Below are 27,526 nucleotides of genomic sequence, written 5' to 3'. Positions count from 1 at the left end.
GCGCCTCTGCCATCTGGCGCTGGCACTGGCTCATGACCTCCTGTGAGAGGGCAGCCATTTCCTGGGCCACAGACGCCGCCTGCACGTAAGGCCCCAGGCCTCGCAAACCGTTCCCCATGTCTGACACCATCGCACCCATTGCCTCCACCGCGGACGCCACCCGTGCGGTGTCAGCCTGGGTGGCACGCATGACCGGCACCACTCCCAGCTCCTGGACGCGGGTGGACTCCTCCACCTGCGACCGCAGCCGCCGCAAGCCGCCCGTCACACTCTTTGCTCGTCTCCGGGTCGGTGGTTGCATCTGATCTATGTGTGGGTGTGGTAACTGCAGGAACCCGGGATCCATCTGGGCGGCAGATGTTCGCTTGGGCTGGGCTGCCCTCCGACCGCCCGGTCCCTCTGCTGCTCCTACCTCCACCTGCTGTACCGGGACGGCTCTGTTGTGCGCACCAGTGAGTGTACCAGACGCCTCATCACTAAAGTGCCCAACCGTGGTGAGTGTTTCTGCGATGGTGGAGGGTGTTGGTGACAGCAGTGGCGTTGTGTCGTGCTCTTCGTCCCACTCTGAGTCCATGGCACTTTGGGGTGGGGGTTCGTCTCCACCCATCCACTCTGAGTCACTGTCCGGTATTTCGTCTTCCTGGGTAGTGCTGTCCCGGGTAGGGGTGTCCTGGGTAGTGGTGTCCTGGGTAGTGTTGTCCTGGGTAGTGGTGTCCTGGCTCGGATGTGACGGGGGCCTGTGGCTGCCCCCCTCGTCGCTGGGTGGTCGCTCCCGCACGTGACGGGGGTGTCGTCTCCCTGTTGCTCCAGGTCTCTCCGTCTCCCGTGGTGTGCGAGGGGCATCCTGCGGGCGTCGCATGCTGGAGGGTGCGGGTCTCTCTGTCTCCTGTGGTCTCCGAGGGGCATCCTGCTGGCGTCGCATGCTGGAGGGTGCGGGTCTCTCCGTCTCCTGTGGTCTCTGAGGGGCATCCTACGGGCGTCGCATGCTGGAGGGTGCGGGTCTCTCCCTCTCCTGTGGTCTCCAAGGGGCATCCTGCGGGCGGTCTGCATCTGCGGGGATGGGTGCCTGGACGTTTGGTCCTGCGATACACAATGAAGCATGCATGGTTAGACATCAGGCAGTGATCAGGTGATACGGGGGAGGGGGATATAGGGGAGGGGGGATATGGGGACGGGCTGTCGGTGGCTCACTCGCTAGTACGCCCCCGACCTCTGCATCAGCAACCTCCCGGTCCTCAGGTCCGCCAGCCAGTTCCAGGGCCCTTTCCTCGTGTACGGTCAGTGGCCTCTCATCAGCGGGCCCTCCTCCAGTCCTCACATGCTCCCTATTGTTGTGTGCGCGCTTCTCCTGTGGGGGGGGCAGGGGTAAAAGGCAACAGTGTTAGGCAGGTATATGAATGCACGCCATCGGTTGCGCGTGCATTGCAGAGGTTAAGGTTAGGGCTGGATTCACTTGGGGATATGGGGGAGGGGGGATATGGGGGAGGGGGGATATGGGGGAGGGGGGATATGGGGGAGGGGGGTATGGGGATGGGGGATATGGGGGAGGGGGGATATGGGGGAGGGGGGGATATGGGGGAGGGGGGATATGGGAGGGGGCATATGGGGGAGGGGGGATATGGGGGAGGGGGTATATGGGGGAGGGGGGATATGGGGAGGGGGATATGGGGAGGGGGGATATGGGGAGGGGGATATGGGGGAGGGGGGATATGGGGGAGAGGGGATATAGGGAGGGGGGATATGGGGGAGGGGGGATATGGGGGAGGGGGATATGGGGGCTATGGGGGAGGGGGGATATGGGGGGATATGGGGGAGGGGGGGTATGGGGGAGGGGGGGTATGGGGGATATGGGGGAGGGCGGCTATGGGGGAGGGGGGCTATGGGGGAGGGGGGCTATGGGGGAGGGGGTATATGGGGAGGGGGGGATATGGGGGAGGGGGATATGGGGGAGGGGGGATATGGGGAGGGGGGGATATGGGGAGGCTCACCCTGCCTGCTCTGACGAGGTCGTTCACCTTCTTGTGGCACTGGGTGCCTGTCCGTGTTGTCAGGGCCACAGCGGTGACGGCCTCTGCCACTTCCCTCCACAGACGCCGGCTGTGGCGTGGGGCAACTCTGCGGCCGTGCCCGGGATACAGGGCGTCCCTTCTCTGCTCCACCGCGTCCAGGAGCGCCTCCACATCGTGTGACTCGAACCTCGGGGCTGAGCGACGGCCAGCCATCCAGTCGGGTGTTGTGGTCGGGTGTTCCGGTCGGGTGGGGGGGAGCAGCGCGGCCTTATGAGCCGTCACGCCGTGCAGCGCGTATGACGCTGCACGGCGTGAACCACTGCGCAAGCGCGGATCTTGTTACGTCGCTGCTAGCCCATTTCGGGCCGGAGACTATCGACCCATTTTTCCGACGTGACGCAAGTCGGATTTGCGCCGTTTTTTGCGCCGATCGGCGGACTTTCCGCCGATAACGGAGAATTTCGCCCCTGATCCACCCTTTTTGTGTTGAATGGCAGGTCAGGTTGGTAAGGAGCTGTACGATCTACTCCCCTTGCTATTTCTTACGTTTTATTGTCTGTTAGCCTCAATTGAAATTATACTGTCAGCCCCTGTTCAATTCCTTGTGAGCATGAATCCACAAGCCATATGATATATTAATTGGTATATAGAACAAAGAGAGCTAAGTAAATAGAATCCTCTCACTTCCCAAACAACTGAACCCTGGCAACCAAGGACAATAAAATACTTTCAGTATTTAGACCTCTATTACCCTCAGTGAAACTTTAATATATCAGTCTGCTCCTCCAGACAGCATCATACAATAAATACATGCAAATGTTTAATAACATATTATGTGAATGTAAAATCTTGAAGCATAAAATGCAAACTAGGGGAAATGACAACTTATTCTTATTCTTCATGACGTTGTGCTTCTGTTTATGAAATCTTGACTGGCTTTGCCATAAAGTGTTGAATGGCCTTTCTGGCCATTCACGACAGAGGGAGTTTACAATCCCGGCAAAGGCGCACCCGTGCCATGGGTTTCACAGCGCCGAGAGGTGCATTTAACGGGAAACTCCGTTGACAAGGGCGGGACCAATGGCCGGCCATCTCCGCTGCCGCGAAACATGCAGTGTGTGTGCTCAAAATCCCGCCCAAATCATAGACTGGCATGATAGTTTTGCCCAGGTACTAGGATTTCAAACTGGATGTTTATATCTGTCTATGCATCGTCATGGCTAATTTATAAACTTCTAAACAGGACAGTGAACATTTCAAATGGCGGAAGCTATGTCTGCCTAGAATCCTGAATAAAAAGAGCTACCATTGTGCTTTTGCAGAAATGTACACTTCATTATCTCGCTGTGAGCTGAAGAGACCAAACTCAAAGAGAAGTATACAAAGGTCACTTGCATTTCAGCCGGCTGTTCATCTGCGAGGACCAAGGGCCACACAACGTTCCTTTCAAGTCTTAATGGTTGGAACATTTAACAATCTAGGGAACCCAGACAAAAGGATACTCACCCTTTGTCAAAGTCAGAATGGAGAAGTGGGAGTCATGAGACTCTAGCTGATGGAACCAGTTATATTGTTTTGCTGGATTGAAAACGCAGTCTGCCATTTTACCATCTGCAAGCCATCTCACAGAAAAGAAGTTCTGCCAGGTTGAATACCTGTCCCAGCTACACTATTTTGGAATAGTGAATTATACAGTATTGGGTTGCAACTTGCAGACCTCCACGAAGGGATACCTCATTGGACTTTATTTCAGGACTTTGGACGCGCATGAAACAATAATTATTTTCTTTGTGGTCTTTGCCTTTTAGATCTTTCTTTTTTCTATTGTTCTTTTACTGTGTGAGTGCACAGGGGGCTACATTGTGATCCTTGTCTCCTGTTTGAATGTGTGCAAATAAACTAACCCTCTGAGTTTACGCTATCTCGACTTTCTGTGGGGTTATTTATAGAAATTGGATCACACCAAAACTGAGGGGTTTGGAAATCCACCACCGTTTATAAAGGGGAAAGGAAATCAACACCTTTCTAGTGGCGAGAGGAGAAATCAGAGCTGTTTAAATTAAACCCCTCCCGTCCAAAACAGATTAAAAGGAACTCTTTTCTCCACTTTAAACATGTGGAAATATTGTTTGTACTAAACTGAGATTGTGTTTTTGAAAATTAATGCATAAATGGCAATATACCAATAATCTAATTAACACTTGTTTGTTTTGTGTTATTTTACAGGGGAGTAATAGGTAAACAAGGATACCAATGCCAGGGTAAGAAATGAGTTCAAATTTCTATATTAACAGTTATTTGTCTTTATACTTTTTCTGTTCTCTACAGTTTCACTGTTCTATTTCAGTTGTCTGAACGGGGTTTTATGACAGATGCATGTTGAAACAAAAGATAAACGTGGATTTCTGATAGGCCAAGTTTGAATTTGTGAAGTCCATGTCACCGACATATGAGCATATGAATTAGGAGCAAGAGTAGGCTATTTGGTTCCTCCTGCCTGCTCCACCATTTGATAAGATCATGGCGGATCTGATTGTGGCCTCAACACTACTTGCCTGCCTACCCCTTGACAATCAAGATGGTATCTAACGCAGCTTTAAAAATATTCAGTGACCCTCCCTGCACTGCTCTCTGGGGAAGACAATTCCACACACATACTCTGAGAGAAATAAATAATCCTAATCTGTGTCGTAAATTGGAGACACCTTCAGCGGAATTCTCCATCGGTGGGATTCTCCAGTCCACCGGCAGCGTACCCATGCCCGCAGGTTTCTCGACAGCGTGGAGTGGCTACAATGGGAAACCCCATTGGCCAGCTGTGGATGAATGGAGAATCCCACTGCTGGCAGAGGCGCACTGGCAAACGCGGCTGGCGGACCGCAGAATCCCGCTCCTTATCTTTAAAATGTGTCCCCCTAGTTCTAGAATCTCCCAAAAGGGAAACATCTTCTCAATATGGTCACCTCTCACTCTACTAAACACAATAGTTACCGGCCCAGCGTGTCCAACCTTTCCTCTTAAGATAATCCTTTCATGATGTGGCACCCTGAACAGGCCGACCAACCCTTCATGCCTCAGTGGATGTGTTTGCTGATAGAACACTGGTTAAGTGTCTGTTGTTCATGTCTCTGATAGGCTTTTTGGCTTTTAGCCCAATGCCTGAAAAAGCGCTCCACAGTGCCAATAAAATTGCTTGGAGACATCATTCACAAATATTTGCAGCATTTATGTTCCCGTTTAACCGAATTGTAGAACTCTCCGACTCTTGAATCTTCCAGGTGTGATATGCTGTAAATTATTAATAATTGAGGATATCTTGTATGTGGCGGGGTGGAGATTCTTCTTTACCGCCTGTCGTTTCAGGCCTCCTGGCCACATAATGGCCTATACTTCAATGGCCTATTGGGGGTGACTGTCACAAACCACCTGTTATGTTTTCTGAGGGGGTAAAATCAACATTATTCCTGCTGCTGGATTCTATTCACTGAGAAGGAATATAAATGTAAAACTTGCCATCAGGTGGGAATCATCTGTCTGATGTTGAATGTATTTACTGTTTAGCCATTTGTGAGAATCTTTAAAATGCAACTAGCTACTCAAGGGTAGGGGTGAGAGGGAACTCATCTGGCCTACTGTGGCGATGCCACAACATCAATTGTCACAAAAACATATTAGAGAAAAAAAAAAATGAATGCATTAACTCGGGAACAAATTATCCACTTGACATCAGTACGATTAATGGATCACGGTCACCACCACAGTGGGCAGGAAGGATATGTCATTGAATTAATCTATTTGCAGAAGAGTCTGTTATCAGTCAACCAATTTTCCATTGTCAGCCTTATTGACATTTTCATGCCAGTTTAAAAAAATATTTTAATGAATTAAACAGTAGGTTGGCAGGGAACAGTTTATTCACCATTCAGCCTTAGCTGTGTTTACGTACAATTGTTCCAATTACTAAATTGGATATTTCTTGAGAGAACAGGCTACCTACTACCTTACAGACAATCAAGAAATCCAGAGAGACTGGCTAACAAAGATTGTTTTTGAACATTTTACAGGATTTATTTTGCTTAGTGCAGACAACTGATGTTGAGAAATTGACCCTAAATCTGAGATGTGTTGACAAAACGTTTAACAATGTTAATAAATCATTCATTTTGCTGATATATTAAGGAACTGGTGCAGCAGCAGAACTCTGTCCAAATTGGCTATCATTGTGATCATTGCACCAAGTGGTTCACAGTGTGCGCACTAACCTTCTGTTTTACTAAGCAAAGAAGCAAAAACAAATATTGTCTGACTCTCCTCTTGCCCAGGACATATGGGGCTGGATTCTTCCGCCCCACCCACTTACCGATCGCCACGGGCGGGATGCGGACAATGGAAAAGTCCATTGATCTCGGGGGAGGTTCTCCAGTCACCGGACGGACTGGAGAAACCCGCCCATAGTGTTTGGTGGATTTTGAAATATTTTGGCAATATTGAACGAAACTGCTTACATTACAGAATGCTGTACTATTTCAAATTGTAATGATGAAGGTCCATGAAGTAGCATCATGTTGAAAAGCGAGTAAATCAGTAATGAATGATTATGGCTCGACTAAGTATAATAAACCGATGTTAGGACATCAAAGATGCATCTCTGGCTGCTCTGATCATCTCATGATATTAGTTCCTCAAGTCAGACAGAAAATGCAAAACTTCAGAGCAAACCTTGCATTTGCGATGGGGGCAAAAAACCCCATTAGTCCTTCTGCTTGTATCCAGTTGCAATTTTGCCCACACACTAATTTTGATGCTCATACAATTTTTTAAACTTTCTATATTGAAAGAAAGAAAGGAAACTGTAAAGAGAGCAAATGTAATGAAACCTTGACTGACAATTTGAATCGATGGATTTGGTCGCTGGTAATTCAACTTGTGTTGTCGTACTTTTTGTTTCTCACTTTGATTGATATTCAGTGAAGTTTAAAGCTGACAGTGAACTAAAGAGTGTTATTTATTTGAATTTGCAGTCTGTACCTGTGTGGTGCATAAACGATGCCATGAACTCATCATAACCAAGTGTGCTGGTTTGAAGAAGCAAGAAACGCAGGATGAGGTATATATTTGTCTGGAATTGAGCCATTGTTCCCTATTAACCTCACACTTCTCAGCCTGTGCCTTTGACACAGTTGACTATCCCCCTCCAGTACCTCTCAACCATCTTCCAACTGGATGGAACTGCCTGGTTGAATTGCTATCTATCTAATCATTGACAGAAATGTACCTTCTCAGTCCTGCTCCATTACCTCTGGTGTTTCCCAAGAACCTGTCCTGAGTCCACCTCTTATTTCTTACCCACATTTAGGCTAATGATGCCGACTCTACCTCACCACCAACACCCCTTTACTGTCTCTAAGACTTGTCCAACTGCATGTCCGACATCCTGCACTGGAATGGCAGACATTTTCTCCAACTAAATACTGGGGAAGCTAGAAGCTATCGTCCTTGGCCCCTGCCACACACACTGTTCCCTAGCCACTAACTACATCCCTCTCTCTGGTAACTGAGGTTGAACCAGATTGTTTACAACCTTGGTGTCATATTTAACCATGAGATGGTCTTTCAACCTTGTATCCACACCATCACTAAAATTGCATATTATCCACTGTGTAACAGAAGCAAAATACTGCGGATACAGAACGCATGAAAAACTCAGGGTGTCTGGCAGCATTTATAGGAAGAGCAAACAGAGTGTTAACGTTTCGAGTCTCTTTGGCTCTTCACCGGAACTGAGAAAGAGGGAAAATCTGTTGGATACTATACTGTAGCTGGAAGAGATTGCAACAAAGTGTAGCAAACTTAAGAGCTCCGGAGAGATGATCAGGTGTGGAAGAGGGGGGGGGGAGGGGGGAATGGGAATGGAGAGCTTTTGCATTGAGATAAACAATGTCTGGAATATAAAAAAAGGGATTAAGATGGAGAAGAAAGGTCACAGTCTAAAGTTGTTGAACTCAATGTTGAGCCCTGAGGCTGTCATGTGCCGAATTGGAAGATGAGATTCTGCTGCTCCAGCTTACGTTGGGCTTCATTGGAACATTGCAGCAGGCCAAGGACAGACATGTGGGCATGGGAGCAGGGTAATGAGTTAAAATGGCAACTAGAAAATATATATATTTCAAACACAGTCAAACACATCAACACACACCTCAAAATAAATAGGGTACATAGAGTTTGTTAATTTTCCCCCCTTTTAATCCCTCCACACTCCCCAGTGCCAAACAATTCCTCAAACACGGACAGAAACAGCCTCCACTGCATCCAAAATCTCCCCAGACTCCCTAAGGGCGAACTTTATCTTCCACAGCATAAGAAACTCATGCAAATCCCCCAACCATGCCGTGACCCCCAGCGGCACTGCCGACTTCCAGTTAAATAATATCCTTTGCCAGGCAATCAGAGAGGTGAAGGCCACGACATCGGCTCCTTTCCCTCTTGCAACCCCGGCGCCTCTGTCATCCCAAATATTGCCACCAGAGGGCATGGCATTATCTTAATCCCCACAATACCTGACAAGCTCTCAAACACCACCTCCCAAAAGCTGTCCAGAACATGTGAGCACCAGCCCCTTCCCACACCTCTCGCACACACCCTCTACTCATGAGAAAAACCCACTCATCTGGTTCCGAGTCATGTGAACTTTGTGTACCACCTTAAACTGTATAAGGCTTATCCTCGCACAAGAGGAGGGGGAGTTGATCCAACGCGTTATTTCACTCCAAACTCCTCACCCAATCTCGATCCCCAATTCTTCCTCCGACCTATACCTGATCCTTTCCATAGCGCCGTTTCCTTCTGACACAATCACCAGAAGATATCTCCAATTTCCCCTTCTCCCCACTCGGCCGGGACAACACCTTCTCTCACAAGGTATACTCTGGCAACTGAGGAAACAAGGGCAGTTCCTTCCACGCAAAGTCCCGGACCTGCCAGTATCTAAACTCACTCCCCCTCGGTAAGTCGAACCTTTCTCGCACTTCCTCCAGCCCTACAAATTTCCTTCTACAAACAGGTCTCTTACCCACTCTATCCCTTCCCGCCCGCCACATCCCATCCATCCCCTCCGGTATAAACCTGTGGTTCCCACATATTGAGGTCAATACTGACGTATACCCTAGTATAAAGTGCCTCCTCAGCTGGTTCCAAATCTTAGTTGAAGACTTCTACCACCGTTGGGCTCATGGTTGCGAGCTGAACGAAGGTGTTCCGCAAAGCGGTCACCCAGCCTGCATTCAGTCGCCCCAATGTAGAGGAGACTGCATTGGGAACAGCGAATGCAATAAAACAGATTGAAGGAAGTACAAATGAAACGCTGCTTAACCTGAAAAGGAGTGTTTGTGGCCTTGGGGTGAGGGGAATATGTGTTTGGTGGTGGCATCATGCTGCAATTGGTGGAAATGGCAGAGGATGATCCCATGAATGTGGAGGCTGGTGGGGCGGAAAGTGAGGACAAGAGGGACCCTATCATGGTTCTGGGAGGGAGGGGAAGGGGTGAGGGCAGAGGTGTAACATTGTCCAACTTTGCCTCCGTCTCAGCTCATCTGCTGCTGAAACCTTCCTCTGCAACCATCCTTGGCTATTCTAAAGCATCCTGACTTGCAGCCCATGTTCTACTCTATGTAAATTTGAGGTCATCCAAAACTCAGTTATACATGGTCCAACTCACACCAAGTCCTATTCATCCATCACCTCGGTGCTTGCTGATCAACATTAACTTCTGGTTAAGTAATCCCTTGATTTTAAAATTCTCATTCTTGTTTTCCAATCCCTCCATAGCCTCTCTCCTCTCTATCTCAACAATTTTCTTCAGCTCCATAATACTTCCAGATATCTGTACCAGATATCTCTAATTCAGGCCTCATTAATCATTCTTCGCTTTGTGGCCATGCCTTCAGCTGCTATGGCTTAAGTTCTGGAATTTCCTCCCGAGACCTCTTTGCCTTTTCATCTTTCTTTCTTTCTTGCTTTCTTTCTTTCATTCTATCTTGCTTTCATCTTACCTTATATATTTTCTACTTGGCTCAGCATCACATTATGTTCAATAATACTCCTGTGAAGGACCTTGATATGTTTTATGACTAAATACAGAATACAAATATAAGTTACTGTTATAATGACTTGGAATAGACAACAGCCATATTTCTGTGAGGAAGGGGACGAACGGAATAGATTTTTTTGTCACATTGCCAACAATAAATAGTATGATGACAATGTTAGCTTAGCAGCCTCGCTGACTTCACTAACTTACTTTGACTGTGACCAAATGTGACAACATACTCATACTGATAGAGTAAGAGTAGCTGAGCGGTAACAAAGTTAACAAAAAGTGCATCAGTGTGCACGTTATACTGTATACATTTGCGTACTACCTATCATTGGCTCTGGATAGTACAGTTCTGTTTCAGTTCTACGGGCCCTACAACTGTTTTGGGTGTGAGAGTCTTCAGAGTAATTGGCTGAAATGCATCTTTTCTATTTACTTTCTGTGCAGGTGGGCTCCCAGCGCTTCAGCGTCAACATGCCTCATAAGTTTAGCATTCACAATTTCAAAGTACCCACGTTCTGTGATCATTGTGGCTCTTTGCTCTGGGGTTTGATGAAACAAGGGTTACAGTGCAAAGGTAAGAAATCCATGATCACTTCTTTTAGTGAGTTACTTCGTAAGTGAAAAATGTCAAATGTTGATCGTTTAACAATGTTTTCACACAATAACGTTTTAATCAACAATATCTGCTCTTGGAAGAAGAGGTCAGTGAGCCTGAAGAAAGAAAAACTTGCATTTATACAGCACTTTTCACAACCTCTGAATGTCCCAAACTGTTCTTCAGGCGATGTGATACTTTTGAAGTGTAGTCACAGTGGTAATGTATGAAATGCACAAACCAATTTGCAGACAGCAAGTCCCCATGAGCAGCAGTGTGCTCGTGACCAGATTGTTTGTTTCAGTGGTGTGGACCAGGATACTCTCACGTGCTTCTTCCCAATGGTGGCATGGGACCTGTTACGTTCACCTGAGAGGCAGGACCTCAGATAAATATCTTATCCAAAAGATGGATTTTTATTTTGTATTTTCTTTATTTCTGGTTTACAGAGCTGCATGACATGGTATTTATTTCTCATGTTGCATGGGGATATGAAATTGGATTTTAAAGCATAAAAACATAATTTCCCCCACACTGAGGGGCACAGTAATTCACGCTCGCTGGTCACATCAAGCACTGATAGGCTTTGACTCTCCTTCACCAGAACTGTCCACTACTCCACAATCACCTTGCAAAACAAAGGACAAATTTTTTTCAAACTTGCCAACAGTCTCCTTAAAAACCTCTCCCCTGCCCCTTCCGCCCTCACCTCTAACAAGTAATGGGCTTCTTTACCAGTAAGATTGAGACCACATTTCCAGCTGCCTCTACAAAATCTCCCTTCAGATTTACCTTGCAGTGATCTTGAATCTGCATCATCTTTAGTTTCTCTCATGACTACCACCCTGCCCTTTACAAGCTTACCTTGCCCGTAAATCCACAGTTTGTTCCCGTGTCCCCATTTTCACAAAACCTCTGATCACCCCCCTTCCATTTTAGTTGATATTCGTTAACAGTTCTTCGGTACAGTCCTTCCCGCTTTCAAATTGGACACCATCAAAGCCATCCCTCCCTTCAAAAGACTCATGTTTGACCTCTTTGATTTTGAAACTCGATGGGCCAAATGGGCTCATTCTGCACTGTAAATTCCATGATTCTGTAAATTCTATGAAAATAACCTGCCCGTATCCAACCTCACCTCTCTAAAGTCTGTGAACATAATTCTAAGTTTGTGCAGACTTCCGGTGGCGACATGTAGGTGGAGGTCACAGGTTGGGCGGCTCCTGTGTGAGTTTTTTGGCCCATTTCACCCGGATTTGGGGAGAAATTTCATATCATTGATCTCCAATAAAGTTGTGGTAACTAAAGGATGCCGAAAACCCAGCGGAAAAATACAGAACGAAAAGGTGTGAGTGAAAATCCGCCTGAGAGCTCAGATTCGGTGCGGAGCTCTGTGGGAGGAAAGATGGCAGGACCAAGCTCGGCGGGTGGGGCTGCGCCCACTACGGCTAATAGCTTGGCTGAGGTGATGATGGTGGAATTTGAGCGGCGGTTCGCCAAGCTTTTTGAGCAGCAGGGGAAGGAGACGAAGGCTTTGCTTAAGCAGTCAGTGGATGATACGCTGGCCCCGATAAAGGAGGTTTTGGGAAAGACGCCGAAAGCAGTGCGGGAGCAGGCAGAGGTATTGACGGGGATGGAAGAGGCATTATCGCAGCACAGTGACCAGTTCACCTCGATGGGTGAGGAGCTATGGAGGAGAGCAGCAGAGGGCAGAGAGACAAAGTGGAGGGCCTGCAGAACAGGCCATGGCGGCAGAATTTGTGGATTGTGGGACTGCCTGAGGGGCTGGATGGCCTGAGGCCCATGGAGTACTTTGCAGAGATGTTTGCTCAGTTGTTGGGGGCGGATGCGTCCCGTATTGATCTGGATAGGGCTCACCGGTTGCTCCAGCCAAGGCCAAAGGCAAATGAACCACCGAGAGCTGTGATAGTCTGCTTTCATAGCTACCAGGTGAAAGAGAAGGTGCTGAAATGGGTGAAGCAGATTTGAGAGGTGAGGTGGGAAAGCAGTGATATTCGTATATACCAAGACCGTACGGTGGAGCTGGCAAAATGGTGGGCGGCCTTCAACAGGGCAAAGGCTGCATTGTATAAAAATAATGTGCGGTTTGGGGTGGTCTACCCGGTGAGGTTGAGAGTCTCGCATAACTCCAAGGATAGTTACTTCAAGATGGCGGAAGAGACAGAGGTTTTTGTGAAGGCTGAAGGACTGGGACTGAGCTGAGTTTGAGGTTGTTTTTCTTCATGTTGTGGCTGGGAGGGGATGGATCGGGGGTCATATGTTGGGGTGTGTCTCCCTTTGTTCGGGAGTCTATTATGTTGGGTTGTTGGGAGGAACTGGGTGTTGGGGGGGGGGGTTGTGTTTGTTTTTCGATAGTTGCTTGTGGGGGAAGGGGGATCTGGCAGGGGCCACCTCGCTAGCAAATATAAGTTGGCTAGTGAACAGGAGGGGGGAGGGGACGCAGTCGTCAGAGCCTATGTGGACAGGTTTCAATGGGCCTGGGAGGTATGAATGGTGGGGGTGCGGTGAGGAGAATGCAGAGAGAAGTGGTTTCGAGAGGAAGTGGCTGGGAGGTTTCTGGGGAGGGTGGGAGGGGTAGCTGGTTGACAGTGACTCGGGGCAGGGTTGGGTTCCACTCACTGGGCGGGGCCAGGGTGGTGATCATGACTGACAGGGGGGGGGGACCCTCGGTCCGAATGGTAACATGGAACGTGTAGGGGTTAGGTGGACCAGTAAAGCGAGCAAGAGTATTTTCGCATTTGAAGATCTTGAGAGGCGAACGTCGTGCTGTTGCAGGAGACCCACTTGAGGGTGAAGGACCAGATGAGGCTGCGGAAGGACTGAGTGAGTCAGGTACTCCATTCGGGCTTCGATAGCAGGGCGTGGGGGATAGCGATACTGGTGGGTAAGAGAATGAGGTTTCAGATGGAGAAGGTGGTGGTAGACCAGGGAGGCAGGTTTGTTGTAGTAATGCGTGCCTTGAAGGGGAGGTTCGTTGTGCTGGTTAGTATGTATGCCCCGAATTGGGATGATGTAAGGTTTATGAAGAGGATGGTGGCTGCCATTCTGAATTTTGATGTGCATCAGTTAGTTCTGAGTGGGGAATTAAATACAGTGCTGAATCCGAAGGTGGATTGGTCTAGGGTGCGCTCGCTGACCCCCTCAGGGGAGGGGCGAAGTTGTTGGCTGTGTTGGGAGATGTGGGGAGCAGTGGTGGTTTTTGCATCCGGGGGTTGGGAGTATTCCTTCTTTTTGCCAGTGCATAATGTGTACTCAAGGATCAACTTCTTTAGTATGGGGATGTCATCATTGTCGAGGGTGAGAAATGACGGAGTACTCAGCGATTGTTATTTCAGATCATGCTCCGCATGTGGTGGATGTTGTCTTGGAGAAAGAGACTGCACAGAGGACAGATTGGAGGTTAGATGTGGGGCTGTTAGCGAATCCAAATGTTTGTGTAAAGATGGAAACGGTGATTGATAATTATGTGGGTTTCATTGGAATGGGAAGGTGTGGTTTGGGAAGTGTTGAAGGTGGTGGTAAGGAGCGAGATCATCTTGTTTAAGACTCAGGTGAATATGGAGGCAAGAGAGGAGCGGCAGCGGCTGGTAGAGAAAATCTTGGAAGTGGATGGGAAGTATGTGGACGATCCTACTCCGGAACCTCTGGTGAGTAGGAGAAAATTGCAAGCACAGTTTGACCTGTCATCCATGTCAGTTGAGGCGGCGAAGTGGGTAGTATATGAGTATGGGGAGAGGCCGGTCTCTTGTTGGTAGCCCAGCTTCGCCGGTAGGCAGCTACGTGAGAGATTGTGTGGGCCCGGGATGGGGCATGGGAGCTGGTGGTCGTGCCGGAGCAGATGAACAAGGCATTTTACAAAACGTACAGGTCGGAGCCCCCGGGGGACCATGCGGATATGAGGGATTTCTTTGGGGTTGGAGTGTCCTAGAGTAGGTGAGGAGGAGAAGACAGGGTTGGAGCAGTCAGTGGAGATTAAGGTGATTCGGACAGAGATAGGGAAGATGCAAATGGGCAAGGTACTGGGGCCGGTAGTGTTTGAGGATATGGTAGCTAAAGGGGCACTCCCGGAGATTATGGGACAGGCATGTATTTCATTGTTGCTGAAAAAGATAAGGACATGGTGGAGTGTGGATCGTATAGGCCAATATCTCTGCTAAATGTGGATGCCAAGGTTCTTGCCCAAGTGTTGCCGCTTAGGTTGGATGAGTGATTGGCAAGGATCAGACGGGGTTCGTAAAGGGTATGCAGTTCTCTTTGACTGTGCGGTGTTTGTTAAACGCGGTGCTCCCCCCGTCGGAGGGGAGGGAGCCGGAGGTGGTGATGGTACTGGACGCAGAGAAGATGTTTGTCGTGTAGAGTGGAATTACTTCTTCGTGGTGTTGGAGAGGTTTGGGATTGGGCCTAAGTTTTTGGCGTGGATTAAATTGCTATAGGGAACCGAAGGAGAGTGTGCACATGAATGAGGTGAATTTGAGGTATTTTCAGTTTCATAGACGAACGAGGCAGGGGCCCCCATGTCCTTCCTCCTGTTTGCGCTGGTGATAGAGCTCTTGGCCATTGCACTGAGGTGCTCGGATAAGTGGAAGGGGATATTGGCGGGGGTGAGGGGGGCATTGGATGTGTATGTATGCCGATAATTTGTTGCAGGAGTGGGCTCGGCTTCATAAATTGAATTTCATGAGCCTGGTGGGTCGGGTCAAGGTGGATCAGTTGAGCAGCCTCCTTGTCACTGGCAGCGTGTGTGCAGGCAGTAAAGATGTATATCTTGCCACGGTTTTTAATTTTTATTTCAGTGTCTACTGGTCTTTTTGGCAAAACCTTTTTTTGTGGGGGTTGATTTTGCCGTTTGTTTGGGCTGGTAATGTAGCAAGGATTCAGAGGATGGTGCTCCATAGAGAATAGCAGTCAAGGGGTCTGGCCTTCCAAACCTGTTGTATTATGGACCAAATGGCTGTCTCCTGCACTGTAGAGATTCTATGGTTCTAAGATTAAGAGATCAGGGGCGAAATTCTCCGGAAACAGCGCGATGTCCGCCGACTGGCGCCCAAAACGGCGCAAATCAGTCGGGCATCGCGCCGCCCCAAAGGTGTGGAATGCTCCGCATTTTGGGGGGCCGAACCCCAACCTCAAGGGGCTAGGCCCGCGCCGGACTAATTTCCGCCCCGCCAGCTAGTGGAAAAGGCCTTTGGTGCCCCGCCAGCTGGCGCGGAAATGACATCTCCGGGCAGCACATGCGCGGGAGCGTTAGCGGCTGCTGACGGCATTCCCGCGAATGCGCAGTGGAGGGAGCCTCTTCCGCCTCCGCCATGGTGGAGACCGTGGCGAAGGCGGAAGGAAAAGAGTGCCCCCACGGCACAGGCCCGCCCGCGGATCGGTGGGCCCCGATCGCGGGCCAGGCCACTGTGGGGGCACCCCCCAGGGCCAGATCGCCCCGCGCCCTCCCCAGGACCCCGCCTGCGCCGCCTTGTCCCGCCGGTAAGATAGGTGGTTTAATCTACGCCGGCGGGACAGGCATTTTAGCAGCGGGACTTCGGCCCATTCGGGCCGGAGAATCGCGGGGGGGGCCCGCCAACAGGCGCGGCGCGATTCCCGCCCCCGCCGAATATCCGGTGCCGGAGAATTCGGCAACCGGCGGGGGCGGGTTTCACGCCAGCCCCCGGCGATTCTCCGACCCAGCGGGGGGTCGGAGAATCTCGCCCCTGAAGTGAATAAAAGCTTCTAACTTTGATTGGCTGTGATTGATTGACAGCTTTGTGAGAAGATGAAAGGGTCAATGTATTTTAATGGGAAGGTTGAATGCCTTTTTTTATTGGTAGATGACTGTGGTCCATGGCTCCCAAGTTGGCCTGACTCAGCAAAAATCTAAGTCCATAACCTTCACGACAATTTCAACTGCACCCAGCCATTGTTTCAGGTTTCAGAGACCATTTGCGATCTTTGTGCCCTCCTCATCCCAAGCTGAGATGCTGACCCCGTATATTCCCCATCACAAATCATATTCACCGAATGAAGGAGCTGCTCGCCAAAAGCTAGTGGTTCGAAACAAACCTGTTGAACTTTAACCTGCTGTTGTAAGACCTCTTCCTGTGCTCACCCCAGTCCAACGCCGGCATCTCCACATCATGATCACAAATATCAACTGCCTCTGCCTCGAAAGAATTCTCTGCCTTTGCCCCAACTTCAGCAAATCTAAACCTTTGTCAATTGAAGACCTGGCTTCCAAAGACCTTCTGCTCCATCTCCTAGACCCCACCCTCTGTAAACATCGGCGTTTGCAAAATGCAGCTACCCGTATCCTAACCCACAGCAGTTCCAGATCATGTAATACCTCTGTGAGCGTTGACCTGCATTGCCTCTCATGCCAGTGCATTCAATTTAAAACTCTCCGTTTTGTGTTAAAATACCTGCTTGATCTGTGCAACCTCCAGCTCAGTACCGCACCAAACTCTAACATGATTCTGGCCCTTTTGTGCGACACTCTCTCTGAATACCCACTGCCTTCTGAGCAGTACGCTCTGTAATTCTGCCCCGAAACCACTTCACCTCTACACCGCTTACCTTTCTTAAGGCCATCCTTAAAACCCACCTCTTTGGCCAAGCTTTTGCTATCTCTTTCTTTGAATCAGCATCCATTTTTGTCCGATTACGAAACATTTCAGTGTTAAATGTACTATATAAATGAAACCAATTACTATTGCTGTTGTGTTATGTTGTGTGTGAGTGGATCCTGTAATGCACTTACATCTGTATATGTACATTGTGAGGATGCTCACAAATGTGGAAACAAAGTTAGCAATGGACCAAGTTGGAGATGTTTCACATATTCTGCCTGCACGATTTTCTGACACCCAGTGAAGTGAATGTAAGCGTAGCAGAAAATATTTTCTCTCGGTGCCAGGTTTTGAGAGCTATGAATTTTAAGTTGATATTACAAACTGCAAGGAGAAAACAATAAAAGTAATTTTTGTAGTGAAACAGTGCCTCATTTTACCTGCAGGTGGCAGTGTGTGGCATGGTTTACTTGTCTGGTGATTGTAAGAAGTCTTACAACACCAGGTTAAAGTCCAACAGGTTTGTTTGGAATCACTAGCTTTTGGAGCGCAGCTCCTTCATCAAGTGAGTCACCTGGTGAAAGTGCTGCTTTCCGAAAGCTAGTGGGCACGAATAGCGGGGTGTTTCACGTCGCCCAAAATGCTGAGACGACCCTGCTATCGAATGGGACTTTATTTCTTGAGGGGCCTTTGTGGGGAATGCTCGGCTGAGGCCGCACTGACCTCACTTCCTGCAATGATGAACTCGGCTTGTCAGTTCAGGAAGAGATCGGGACACCATTTTAAAAACCATCCTGGGGCGGGATTCTCTGACCCCCCCGCCCGGTCGGAGAATCGCCAGGGGGCAGCGTGAATCCCGCTCCGATGCCGGCTGCCGAATTCTCCGGCGCTGGTTGTTTGGCGGGGGCGTGGATCACGTCCCGCCGGTCGGGGGCCGTTGGCAGTGGCCCCCCGGTGATTGTCCGGGCCGCGATGGGTTGAGCCGCCGCCCGTTTCTGGCCGGTCACGCCGGTGTGAAATAAATAAACAAGGTCCATACTGGCGGGACCTGGCTCTGAGGGCGGCCTACGAAGTCCTCGGGAGAGCGCGGGGGGATCCGGCCCGGGGGGGGTGGGGGGGGGTCCCACGGTGGCCTGGCCCGCGGTCGGGCCCCACTGATCTGCAGGCGGGCCTGTGCCTTGGGGACACTCTTTCCCTCTGTGCCGGCCTCTAAAGCTCCGCCATGGCCGGCGTGGAGAAGAAACCCCCTGCGCATGTGCAAAATCACGCCGGCTGGCGGAGGCCCTTCGGCGCCGGTTGGCACGACGCCAACCACTCCAGCACCAGCCTAGCCCCCGGAAGTGCGGAGGATTCTGCAATTTCCGGGCGGCCCGACGCCAGAGTGGTTCACACCGCTCCTTGGGCCCGGTACGGCCCGCCCGCCAGTTGGGGGAGAATCCCGGCCCTGATATCTGGACCCTCACCACGGCCTCCGGGACCACGGGACCACCCCCCCCGGGCAACTTACCTCCTGGAGGATTCATTCGCCACACCCCCCCCCCCCCCCCCCTCCACCCCATCCCACCTCTTAAGGACAGGACACCCCCCCGGGTCCGATCCCAGGCACGGGCAACCTGCCACCCAGGCACCTTGGGAGTGCCAGCACTCTGACAGTGTCCAGGTGGCACTGCTAAGATGCCAGGCTGGCATGCCAAGGTGCCCAGATGGCAGTGGGAGCACCAGGGTACCACCCTGCCCAGAGCCCGACCATCCCAGGGCCTCCGATGGCCTGGGAGACCCCCCCCCCCCCCCCCACACACCAAGGTGCCGTTCCGCCTCACTCATGTTTGTGTGGCCCAGCACTAAATGGTGCCCGGTCGATATCAGCCACTGCTGATGCACTTACAAATAAAAACTACAGGAAAACTGATAAATAAATATCCTGAGCCATGGACAACTCGTGTTCCCGACTTTGTCACTGAACAATGTGTGCAGTTATAGAAATGGTGCCATATTTTAGAGATGTAAGAATTCAACATGTTTTTGACAGTAATTTCTCTTGCTGTGTCACTTTCGATGACAACTAAGCTGATAGTATATATCACAGCAGGGTAAAGAATGTAAGATTCCATTTCATGGTGTCTTTAAGTGTTTATTTATTTCTAATGGAATAAAGGTAATTTTGCATGTAAGGTTTGACCTTGATAATTCAAGTTTTCCATGTGCTATTTAACAATCTTTAAATTATTTTTCTGTTCAACAACTTTAAAAGAAATAACATTGAAATAATGCATAAAAATTACATGACAAAAGTATATTTATGTATCTGTATGTATTAAGCTAGATATATAGGTCCAAACTGACTCCCACAAAACTAGCATACACTGCCTCATCCAGAGTCTTTTACAGCAAACACCTGAGGCCCACTATTACACCCTCACGCCAGTAGACCAATCCCTGCCCTATTGCACCTCTGTCAGCAACAGGTGTAATGGTCGGTGGCCCACCACCAGTGGCCAGTTGAGGCCCTTAGGTGGGTACTAATGGCCTCATCCCAATGCTGCTGGCATTTAACAGGCTGTGGGACAGGGCCACACGTTCACACATCCCAGCAGATTTCCATGCGTCAAGTTGTTATCCACACAGGTTCCCCTGGCCCCACCCTCTCACCAGGGCCTAGCATACCCCCAAAGACTTATAAACCTGTGATACAGTGCAGCTCGCCTCTTGAAGCCCCGAGTGCAGTGCTAGTATTGACGACTGCTCCCAGAAGGGCTGCCATCACTAGAGAGCTGCCAGCCTCTGACTGGCCAGGAGCCCCCTTGAGGCAGGACTTCCTGTCTCCAAGAGCAGGGGAAGTGCCACTTTTAGTCTATTAAATGTCAATTTGCCGTTAAATGGCTGTGGGGCAGCTGCTTCTCACCTGGGCAGCCTGCCACCTGACGTCTCAGCTGGAGGCTGGGACTGTGGCAGCCTGTAAAGCCCAAGTCTCAAATTGGGTGTGGAGGCCAGGTTCGGACTGTATATTACACTGCCAGCTTCCATCAAAAGAAATCCACCACTCTGTTACTCACAGAAAGGTGTTGAGAAAAGTTTCAGAAAACTAAACTGGTAAGATTGCTTTTTATAAATAGGCTACAATGTAATACTATCCACGTTACAGAAATGTCATTCATGTGGGATAAGTATCACTTATGATAATGTTGTGATAATGTTACTTGCATGTGACACCGACAATAAAAAGGAAACTTGGCTGTTGTACAATGAAGTGGTCCAACCTAAAATTAACGACAGTCCTGTCCTTCAAACAGCTCGAGCCCACAGTATAAACCTCTACACCTCTCTATCCTATTTCCTTCTTTAATATGCTCCTTAAAGACGACCTCTTTGAGCAAGCGTTTTGACTACCTCTCCTAGTATGTGGCTCGGTGCCATTATTTGATAACGTTCCTTTGAAGTACATTGGAATGTTTTACGATGTTAAACGTGCTATGTAAACACAAGTTGTTATTGTTGTAAGGTAGTAAAACTAGTATATAAGAGAATGTAGTTCCTGCGAGCAGTGCACTCCTCCCGGCGGCCTGGAGTGCCTTCAATGGGAAATCCCGCTGACAAGCGGCGAGAGCAGAGAATCCCGCCGCCAGTGAATGGCGTGTGACCAGGGAACTGGAGAATCCAGCCCCACAGCTGATCTTTTGCCATAAGCTCATTTTCCTGCCCGCTCCCCATATCGCTTCAAGTGGAATATTTGTGCGGGCAACGGGGGTCTCAGCCACCGGCTGGAGAGTCAGACAGAGTCCCATCGCCCCTTTTAGACCACCATGTCTTGTTCCACTTGACAGACCAGCAGCAGGCTGTATCCCTGAATCTAGGACCCCACGGACCGAAGTTTTGTCCACTGCGAGCTACTGGTCAATCAGAAGTGTCACCAGAGAGGCACCCATCTGAGGTCTGGTATTGTCGCTGAATACCACGCCAGAGGTGGGTCATAGCAGGATTGGCAGGGGGGGGGGGGGGGCTCAGGGGGTGGGGGCTGCAGTTGAAGGGGTGTGGGTGGCAGAGAAGGCAGGGGATTGGTGGCTTTCAACAGGGCCAGGGACTGCCCCCGCCCCCCTCCCGAAGTTGGGTCCCATGATCATACACTTGAGTGCCTTTGAATGAAAAACAACCATGCCCACCAGCCCCACAGCTGAGGAGCCTGCAGGCAAGCCTGCACAGGCTTTCTTGTTGTGCCCCCTTCATGGCAAGCCCCCTGCCTGCTACTTGGTTAATACCAGCAGCAGCGAGATGAGACCCTTATTTAGGCATTAATTGGCAACTGGGCGTGAACGCGGTCCACGGGCCTTCCCATCACAGACGTAATCGTAGTTAAGGCAGGAAGACACCAGGGCCACAACCTCCCCCCCACCCCCCAACCACCAACTGACCCATGAGGGAGAACATAAGATTCAGCCCCTTATTTCCTGAGAACTCAAAAATTGATCTGACGGTGTGAGTGAGAACAGATTGTACCAACATCCCCCAATAGATGGCAGTGAGATGCAGAGCAATCAAATCTCTGCAGATTCTTTTTTGTAACCAGTCATTTTCAAGGTCATGAGAATTTAAACATGAATGTAAAAGAGATTTGTTATATTGAGCTAATATTTTCACATTTGCAGCTGAGTATATAAATGAATAGCGCCATAGGAGGTGAAGTGTGTGTCGGAGAAGAAGCTTACATAATGTTTTAACTGATGAAAGACACTTTGACAATAATCTCCTGAACTGAATGTGTTAAAATGTGGAGAAAAGTCGGAGATAGGTTGGGAATGGGACGATCGTTGAAAATAGAGCTGTTCACTAAGTGGAGACATGCCATTGGGTTTATAGGATCATAAAAAGGCATTGAATTGTCAGCTGTTGGAACAAATGGAGACGCAGTAACAAAGTGTGTGGAAAATTGTAACCATTAGGGAAACAAAATAACAATTGGGTTCTGATGTTAATCAGCAACTCAAGCCGAAGTGGTGGATCGAGAGCTGTTGAGGCAAGTTAGGAGAGTCTGCAAGGTATTAAAACTTGAAAGGTCACAGGGTGTTTGAGTATTGGGGTCAGGTCAAGGCCAACCAGAAGGGAGAGGTGAAAATGCAGCTTGTTTGATATGGCTGCCCCTCAACATAACTCTGAAATACTGGAGCAGGTGAGCACAGTGGTTAGCACTGTTGGTTCACAGCTCCAGGGTCCCAGGTTCGATTCCCAGCTTGGGTCACTGTCTGTGTGGAGTCTGCATGTTCTCCCTGTGTCTGCGTGGGTTTCCTCCGGGTGCTCCGGTTTCCTACCACAAGTCCCGAAAGACGTGCTGTTAGGTGAAATGGACATTCAATATTCTCCCTCTGTGTACCCAAACAGGCGCTGGAGTATGGCGACTAGGGGATTTTCATAATAACTTCATTGCAGTGTTAATGTAAGCCTACTTGTGACAATAAAAGATTATTATTATATTTGATTTTGGCACATGCAACTGGAATCAGGCCTTTCTGAGATAGTCTGCATTGCCTCCATGCGAGTGTTATACTCTTTCAGCATCTTTCCTTTTAACTGGAAGCTGACTGCTGCGGAACATCCGATCCATATTGTGATACCCCACCCCCCCCTTTAAGATTATTCCCTCTTGTTCTGGATTTCCCTAGGCAGAGGGAACAATAGTTCATTCGTGGCAACCCTATATCATTTTGAACATATTTGTTTTCATCACCCCTCAGCCTTTTGAACTCAAGAGGCTACAAGGCACGTTCACCTAACCTGTTATCCTACTTTAACCCCAGTATCATTCAAGTGAATGTGTGTTGTGTCCACTCAAAGCCAAATGTATCCTCCCTGACGATTGGTGCCCAGAATTAATGCAGCACTTCAGATGCAATCTCACCAAAGCATTACCTCATCACATTTGCATTCTGGTTCCACTGATATAAAAGCCAATGCTCTGTTATCCTTGCAATTGCTATTGTACATTTTCACTGATTTGTTGTGAGTGATTTGTGAAGATGAACATCAAAATCCATGTGCATCTCCGCAGCTCCTACTCTCTGCAATCTTGGATCTTTGGATCCACAGTCATTCCCACATACATTCCCACATACAGTCATTCCCACATACAGCTTTTTATTACAAAAGCAAAACACTGTGGATGATCTGAGAGAGGAAAACAAAAGAAAATGCTTGAAACATTCAGCAGGCTTGGCAGCATTTGTGGAGAAATTCCCAGGCCCTGACTGGGGGGACTTTTATTAGACTCAAGACAGGCCATCCTGCCCCTCAGGGACAACAAGTACCACCTCGGAGAGTTTACACTCAATCAAAGGCTGGCAGCTCTCCAGTACACTGGGACAGAAATGTGCGGCATTGGATCAGAATTTGGTAAGTGCTTGAGGCCTTGCCAGGTGCCAAGTTGGCAGGCCCCAGAATGAGGGGATGGGGGTGCTGGGGTCTGAGAGGTCTTAGGGGAAGGGCAAACTGGGGGGGGGGGCATGAAACCATGGAGGGGACCATCCAATAGTCCCAGGGGGCCTGTGATGCGCAATCAATTACTCTCGAGACAAGGTGAGTCATAACTAATAGGCTTTAATCTGCTAGAAGTGTTCCCCAGCAGCTTCGATACAGAAAGTGAAGGCTGCTGGGACGGCATTGGCTCTTATACTCCGCCTCTCAGGGCGGAGCTATGTACATCAGCCAATGGTAGACTCCTGGGTCTAGCCAATGGTCATCCACCTCTCAGGTATCGCAATACCTGGTATTACCACATTCACCCCCTGTTAAAAAAAGAGCCCGGCGGGGTGATGGCCAGCGTTAATGTCGCCTTTCGCATGGTAGGACCAGGTATGGAGGTGCCATGATGTCAGGGGTAAGAGCAAAGTGTTCATGGTGCAGCAATCAGTCGATCAGGTGGCCTGGTCGTCCTTCTGGAGCGTCTGGGCTTCGGCGGTGATCCTGATGGGGGTCCCGGCGGTTGCGACTCCGGGAACGTAGTGTCGTCCTCCCAGGCAGCTTTGTCACCCCTAGACGGCGCTGTTGGGGTGAAAGGTGGGCGGGGGGGGCGCCTGTAGGGGGTGTCGGTGCTTGTTCAGGCCTAGGCAGGGGCAGCGGGAGTACAGACCCTCCGGTCAGGTGCTGCGGGGAGGGTGGGGGTAGGGGCACTGGTGCGGGTGCGCGTGGGGCTCCGGGTCCCGAAGGGAGACCGTGTCTTGGCGGCCGTCAGGGAACGCTACATAGGCGAACTGGGGGTTGGCGTGCAGCAGGTGGACCCTCTCGACCAACGGGTCCGACTTGTGCGCCCTCACATGTTTCCGAAGCAGGATGGGTCCGGGTGTCACTAGCCAGGTTGGGAGCGAGGTCAGGGAGGACTTCCTGGGGAAAACAAGGAGACGTTCATGAGGTGTCTGATTTGTGGTAGTACAGAGCAGCGACCGGATGGAGTGAAGGGCCACCGGGAGGACTTCCTGCCAGGGGGAGACTGCGAGATTCCTGGACCGTAGGGCCAGCAGGACGGTCTTCCAGACCGTGCCGTTCTCCCTCTCAACCTGCCCGTTTCCCCGGGGGTTGTAACTGGTCGTCCTGCTCGAGGCGATGCCTTTGCTGAGCAGGAATTGACGCAGTTCGTCACTCATAAAGGAGGACCCCCTATCACTGTGAATGTATGCGGGGAAATCGAACAGTGTAAAGATACCCTGGAGGGCCTTGATGACAGTGGTTGTGGTTATGTCTGGGCAGGGGATGGCGAACGGGAAGCGGGAGTACTCGTCAATCACGTTCAGGAAGTACGTGTTGCGGTCGGTGGAGGGGAGAGGGCCTTTGAAGTCCAGACTGAGGCGTTCAAAGGGACGGGAAGCCTTTATCAGGTGCGGTTTACACTCCGCGCAGATATGGCAGTCCCTGGTGACGGTCCTGACCTCCTCGATGGAGTAGGGCAGGTTGCGGGTCTTGATAAAATGAAAGAAACGAGTGACCCCCCCCCCGGGTGGCAGAGGTCCTCGTGGAGGGATCGGAGACGGTCCACTTGTGTGGTGGCACAAGTGCCGCGGGACAGGGCATCAGGAGGCTTGTTCAGCTTCCCCGGACGGTACAAGATCTCGTAATTGTAGGTGGAGAGTTCGATCCTCCACCGCAAGATCTTGTCGTTATTAATTTTGCCCCGCTGTGCATTATCGAACATAAAGGCAACCAACCGTTGGTCTGTAAGGAGAGTGAATCTCCTGCCGGCCAGGTAATGCCTCCAGTGTCGCACAGCTTCTACTATGGCCTGGGCCTCCTTTTCGACCGAGGAGTGGCGAATTTCGGAAGCATTGAGAGTGCGGGAGAAGAAAGCCACAGGCCTGCCCGCTTGGTTGAGGGTGGCCGCCAGAGCTACGTTGGACACATCGCTCTCGACCTGGAAGGGGAGGGACTCGTGGCTTTAGCAATGTCTGCTTTGATGCGGCTGAAAGCCTGGCGGGCCTCCGTCAACAGGGGGAAGGTTGTGGACTGGATCAGGGGTCGAGCCTTGTCTGCGTAATTGGGGACCCACTGTGCATAATAGCTAAAGAAGCTGAGGCAGCGCTTTAGGGCCTTGGGGCCGTGAGGGAGGGGGAACTCCATGAGGGGGCGCATGCGCTCAGGGTTGGGGTCTATGACTCAACTTCGCACTACGTAGCCTAGAATGGCTAGACGGTCGGTGCTAAACACGCATTTATCCTTATTGTAAGTCAGATTAAGGATATTCGCGGTCTGGAGAAATTTTCGGACGTTGGTGTCGTGGTCCTGCTGGTCATGGCCGCAGATGGTGACGTTATCAAGATACGGGAACGTTGCGCGTAAGCCGTACTGGTCAACCATTCGGTCCATCTCTCGTTGGAAGACCGAGACCCCGTTCGTGACACCGAAGGGAACCCTCAAAAAATGATAGAGCTGCCCGTCTGCTTCGAAGGCAGTGTACTGCCGGTCACCATTACGGAGGGGTAGCTGGTGGTAGGCAGACTTGAGATCCACCGTGGAGAAAACCTTGTATTGCGCAATCCTGTTCACCAAGTCGGCTATACGGGGGGGAGGGTACGCATCCACCTGCGTAAACCTGTTGATGGTCTGGCTGTAGTATGATATGTATGTCCCTGTCAGGCAGGGAAGAGATGGTCGAGTGAGGGAACCATGGTTGACAAGAGAGGTTGAATGTCTTGTTAAGAGGAAAAAGGAGACTTATGTAAGGCTGAGGAAGCAAGGTTCAGACAGGGCATTGGAGGGATACAAGATAGCCAGGAGGGAACTGAAGAAAGGGATTAGGAGAGCTAAGAGAGGGCATGAACAATCTTTGGCGGGTAAGATCAAGGAAAACCCCAAGGTCTTTTACACATAGGTGAGAAATATGAGAATGACTAGAGCGAGGGTAGGTCCGATCAAGGACAGTAGCGGGAGATTGTGTATTGAGTCTGAAGAGATAGGAGAGGTCTTGAACGAGTACTTTTCTTCTGTATTTACAAATGAGAGGGGCGATATTGTTGGAGAGGACAGTGTGAAACAGATTGGTAAGCTCGAGGAAATACTTGTTAGGAAGGAAGATGTGTTGGGCATTTTGAAAAACTTGAGGATAGACAAGTCCCCCGGGCCTGACGGGATATATCCAAGAATTCTATGGGAAGCAAGAGATGAAATTGCAGAGCCGTTGGCAATAATCTTTTCATCCTCACTGTCAACAGGGGTGGTACCAGGGGATTGGAGAGTGGCGAATGTCGTGCCCCTGTTCAAAAAAGGGACTAGGGATAACCCTGGGAATTACAGGCCAGTTAGTCTTACTTCGGTGGTAGGAAAAGTAATGGAAAGGGTACTGAAGGATAGGATTTCTGAGCATCTGGAAAGACACTGCTTGATTAGGGATAGCCAGCACGGATTTGTGAGGGGTAGGTCTTGCCTTACAAGTCTTATTGAATTCTTTGAGGAGGTGACCAAGCATGTGGATGAGTGTACATGGATTTTAGTAAGGCATTTGATAAGGTTCCCCATGATAGTGGGAAATTTGGCCAGTTGGATAACGAACTGGCTAACCGATAGAAGTCAGAGAGTGGTGGTGGATGGCAAATATTCAGCCTGGATCCCAGTTACCAGTGGCGTACCGCAGGGATCAGTTCTGGGTCCTCTGCTGTTTGTGATTTTCATTAATGACTTGGATGAGGGAGTTGAAAGGTGGGTCAGTAAATTTGCAGACGATACGAAGATTGGTGGAGTTGTGGATAGTAAGGAGGGCTGTTGTCGGCTGCAAAGAGACATAGAT

At 49.9% G+C, this 27,526-nt stretch overlaps 1 protein-coding gene across 3 annotated transcripts in view; it reads left to right on the top strand.

Moving 5' to 3' along the window:
• Positions 1 to 27,526, top strand: part of prkcea (protein kinase C, epsilon a) — an 877,089-nt gene that overhangs the window by 485,543 nt on the left and 364,020 nt on the right. For all 3 annotated transcript variants that reach the window (XM_072510726.1, XM_072510720.1, XM_072510732.1), the window contains 3 exons: positions 4,236 to 4,270; positions 7,031 to 7,116; positions 10,549 to 10,678. In XM_072510726.1, coding sequence (XP_072366827.1) covers positions 4,236 to 4,270; positions 7,031 to 7,116; positions 10,549 to 10,678 — 251 coding nt within the window. The remainder of the gene's footprint in view (positions 1 to 4,235; positions 4,271 to 7,030; positions 7,117 to 10,548; positions 10,679 to 27,526) is intronic.

This window comes from Scyliorhinus torazame, chromosome 1 (assembly GCF_047496885.1).
Source record: "Scyliorhinus torazame isolate Kashiwa2021f chromosome 1, sScyTor2.1, whole genome shotgun sequence".
In the NCBI taxonomy this organism is placed as follows: domain Eukaryota; kingdom Metazoa; phylum Chordata; class Chondrichthyes; order Carcharhiniformes; family Scyliorhinidae; genus Scyliorhinus; species Scyliorhinus torazame.
The sequence above is the reverse complement of the archived record's forward strand: the minus strand, read 5'-3'. Positions and strand labels throughout refer to the sequence as shown.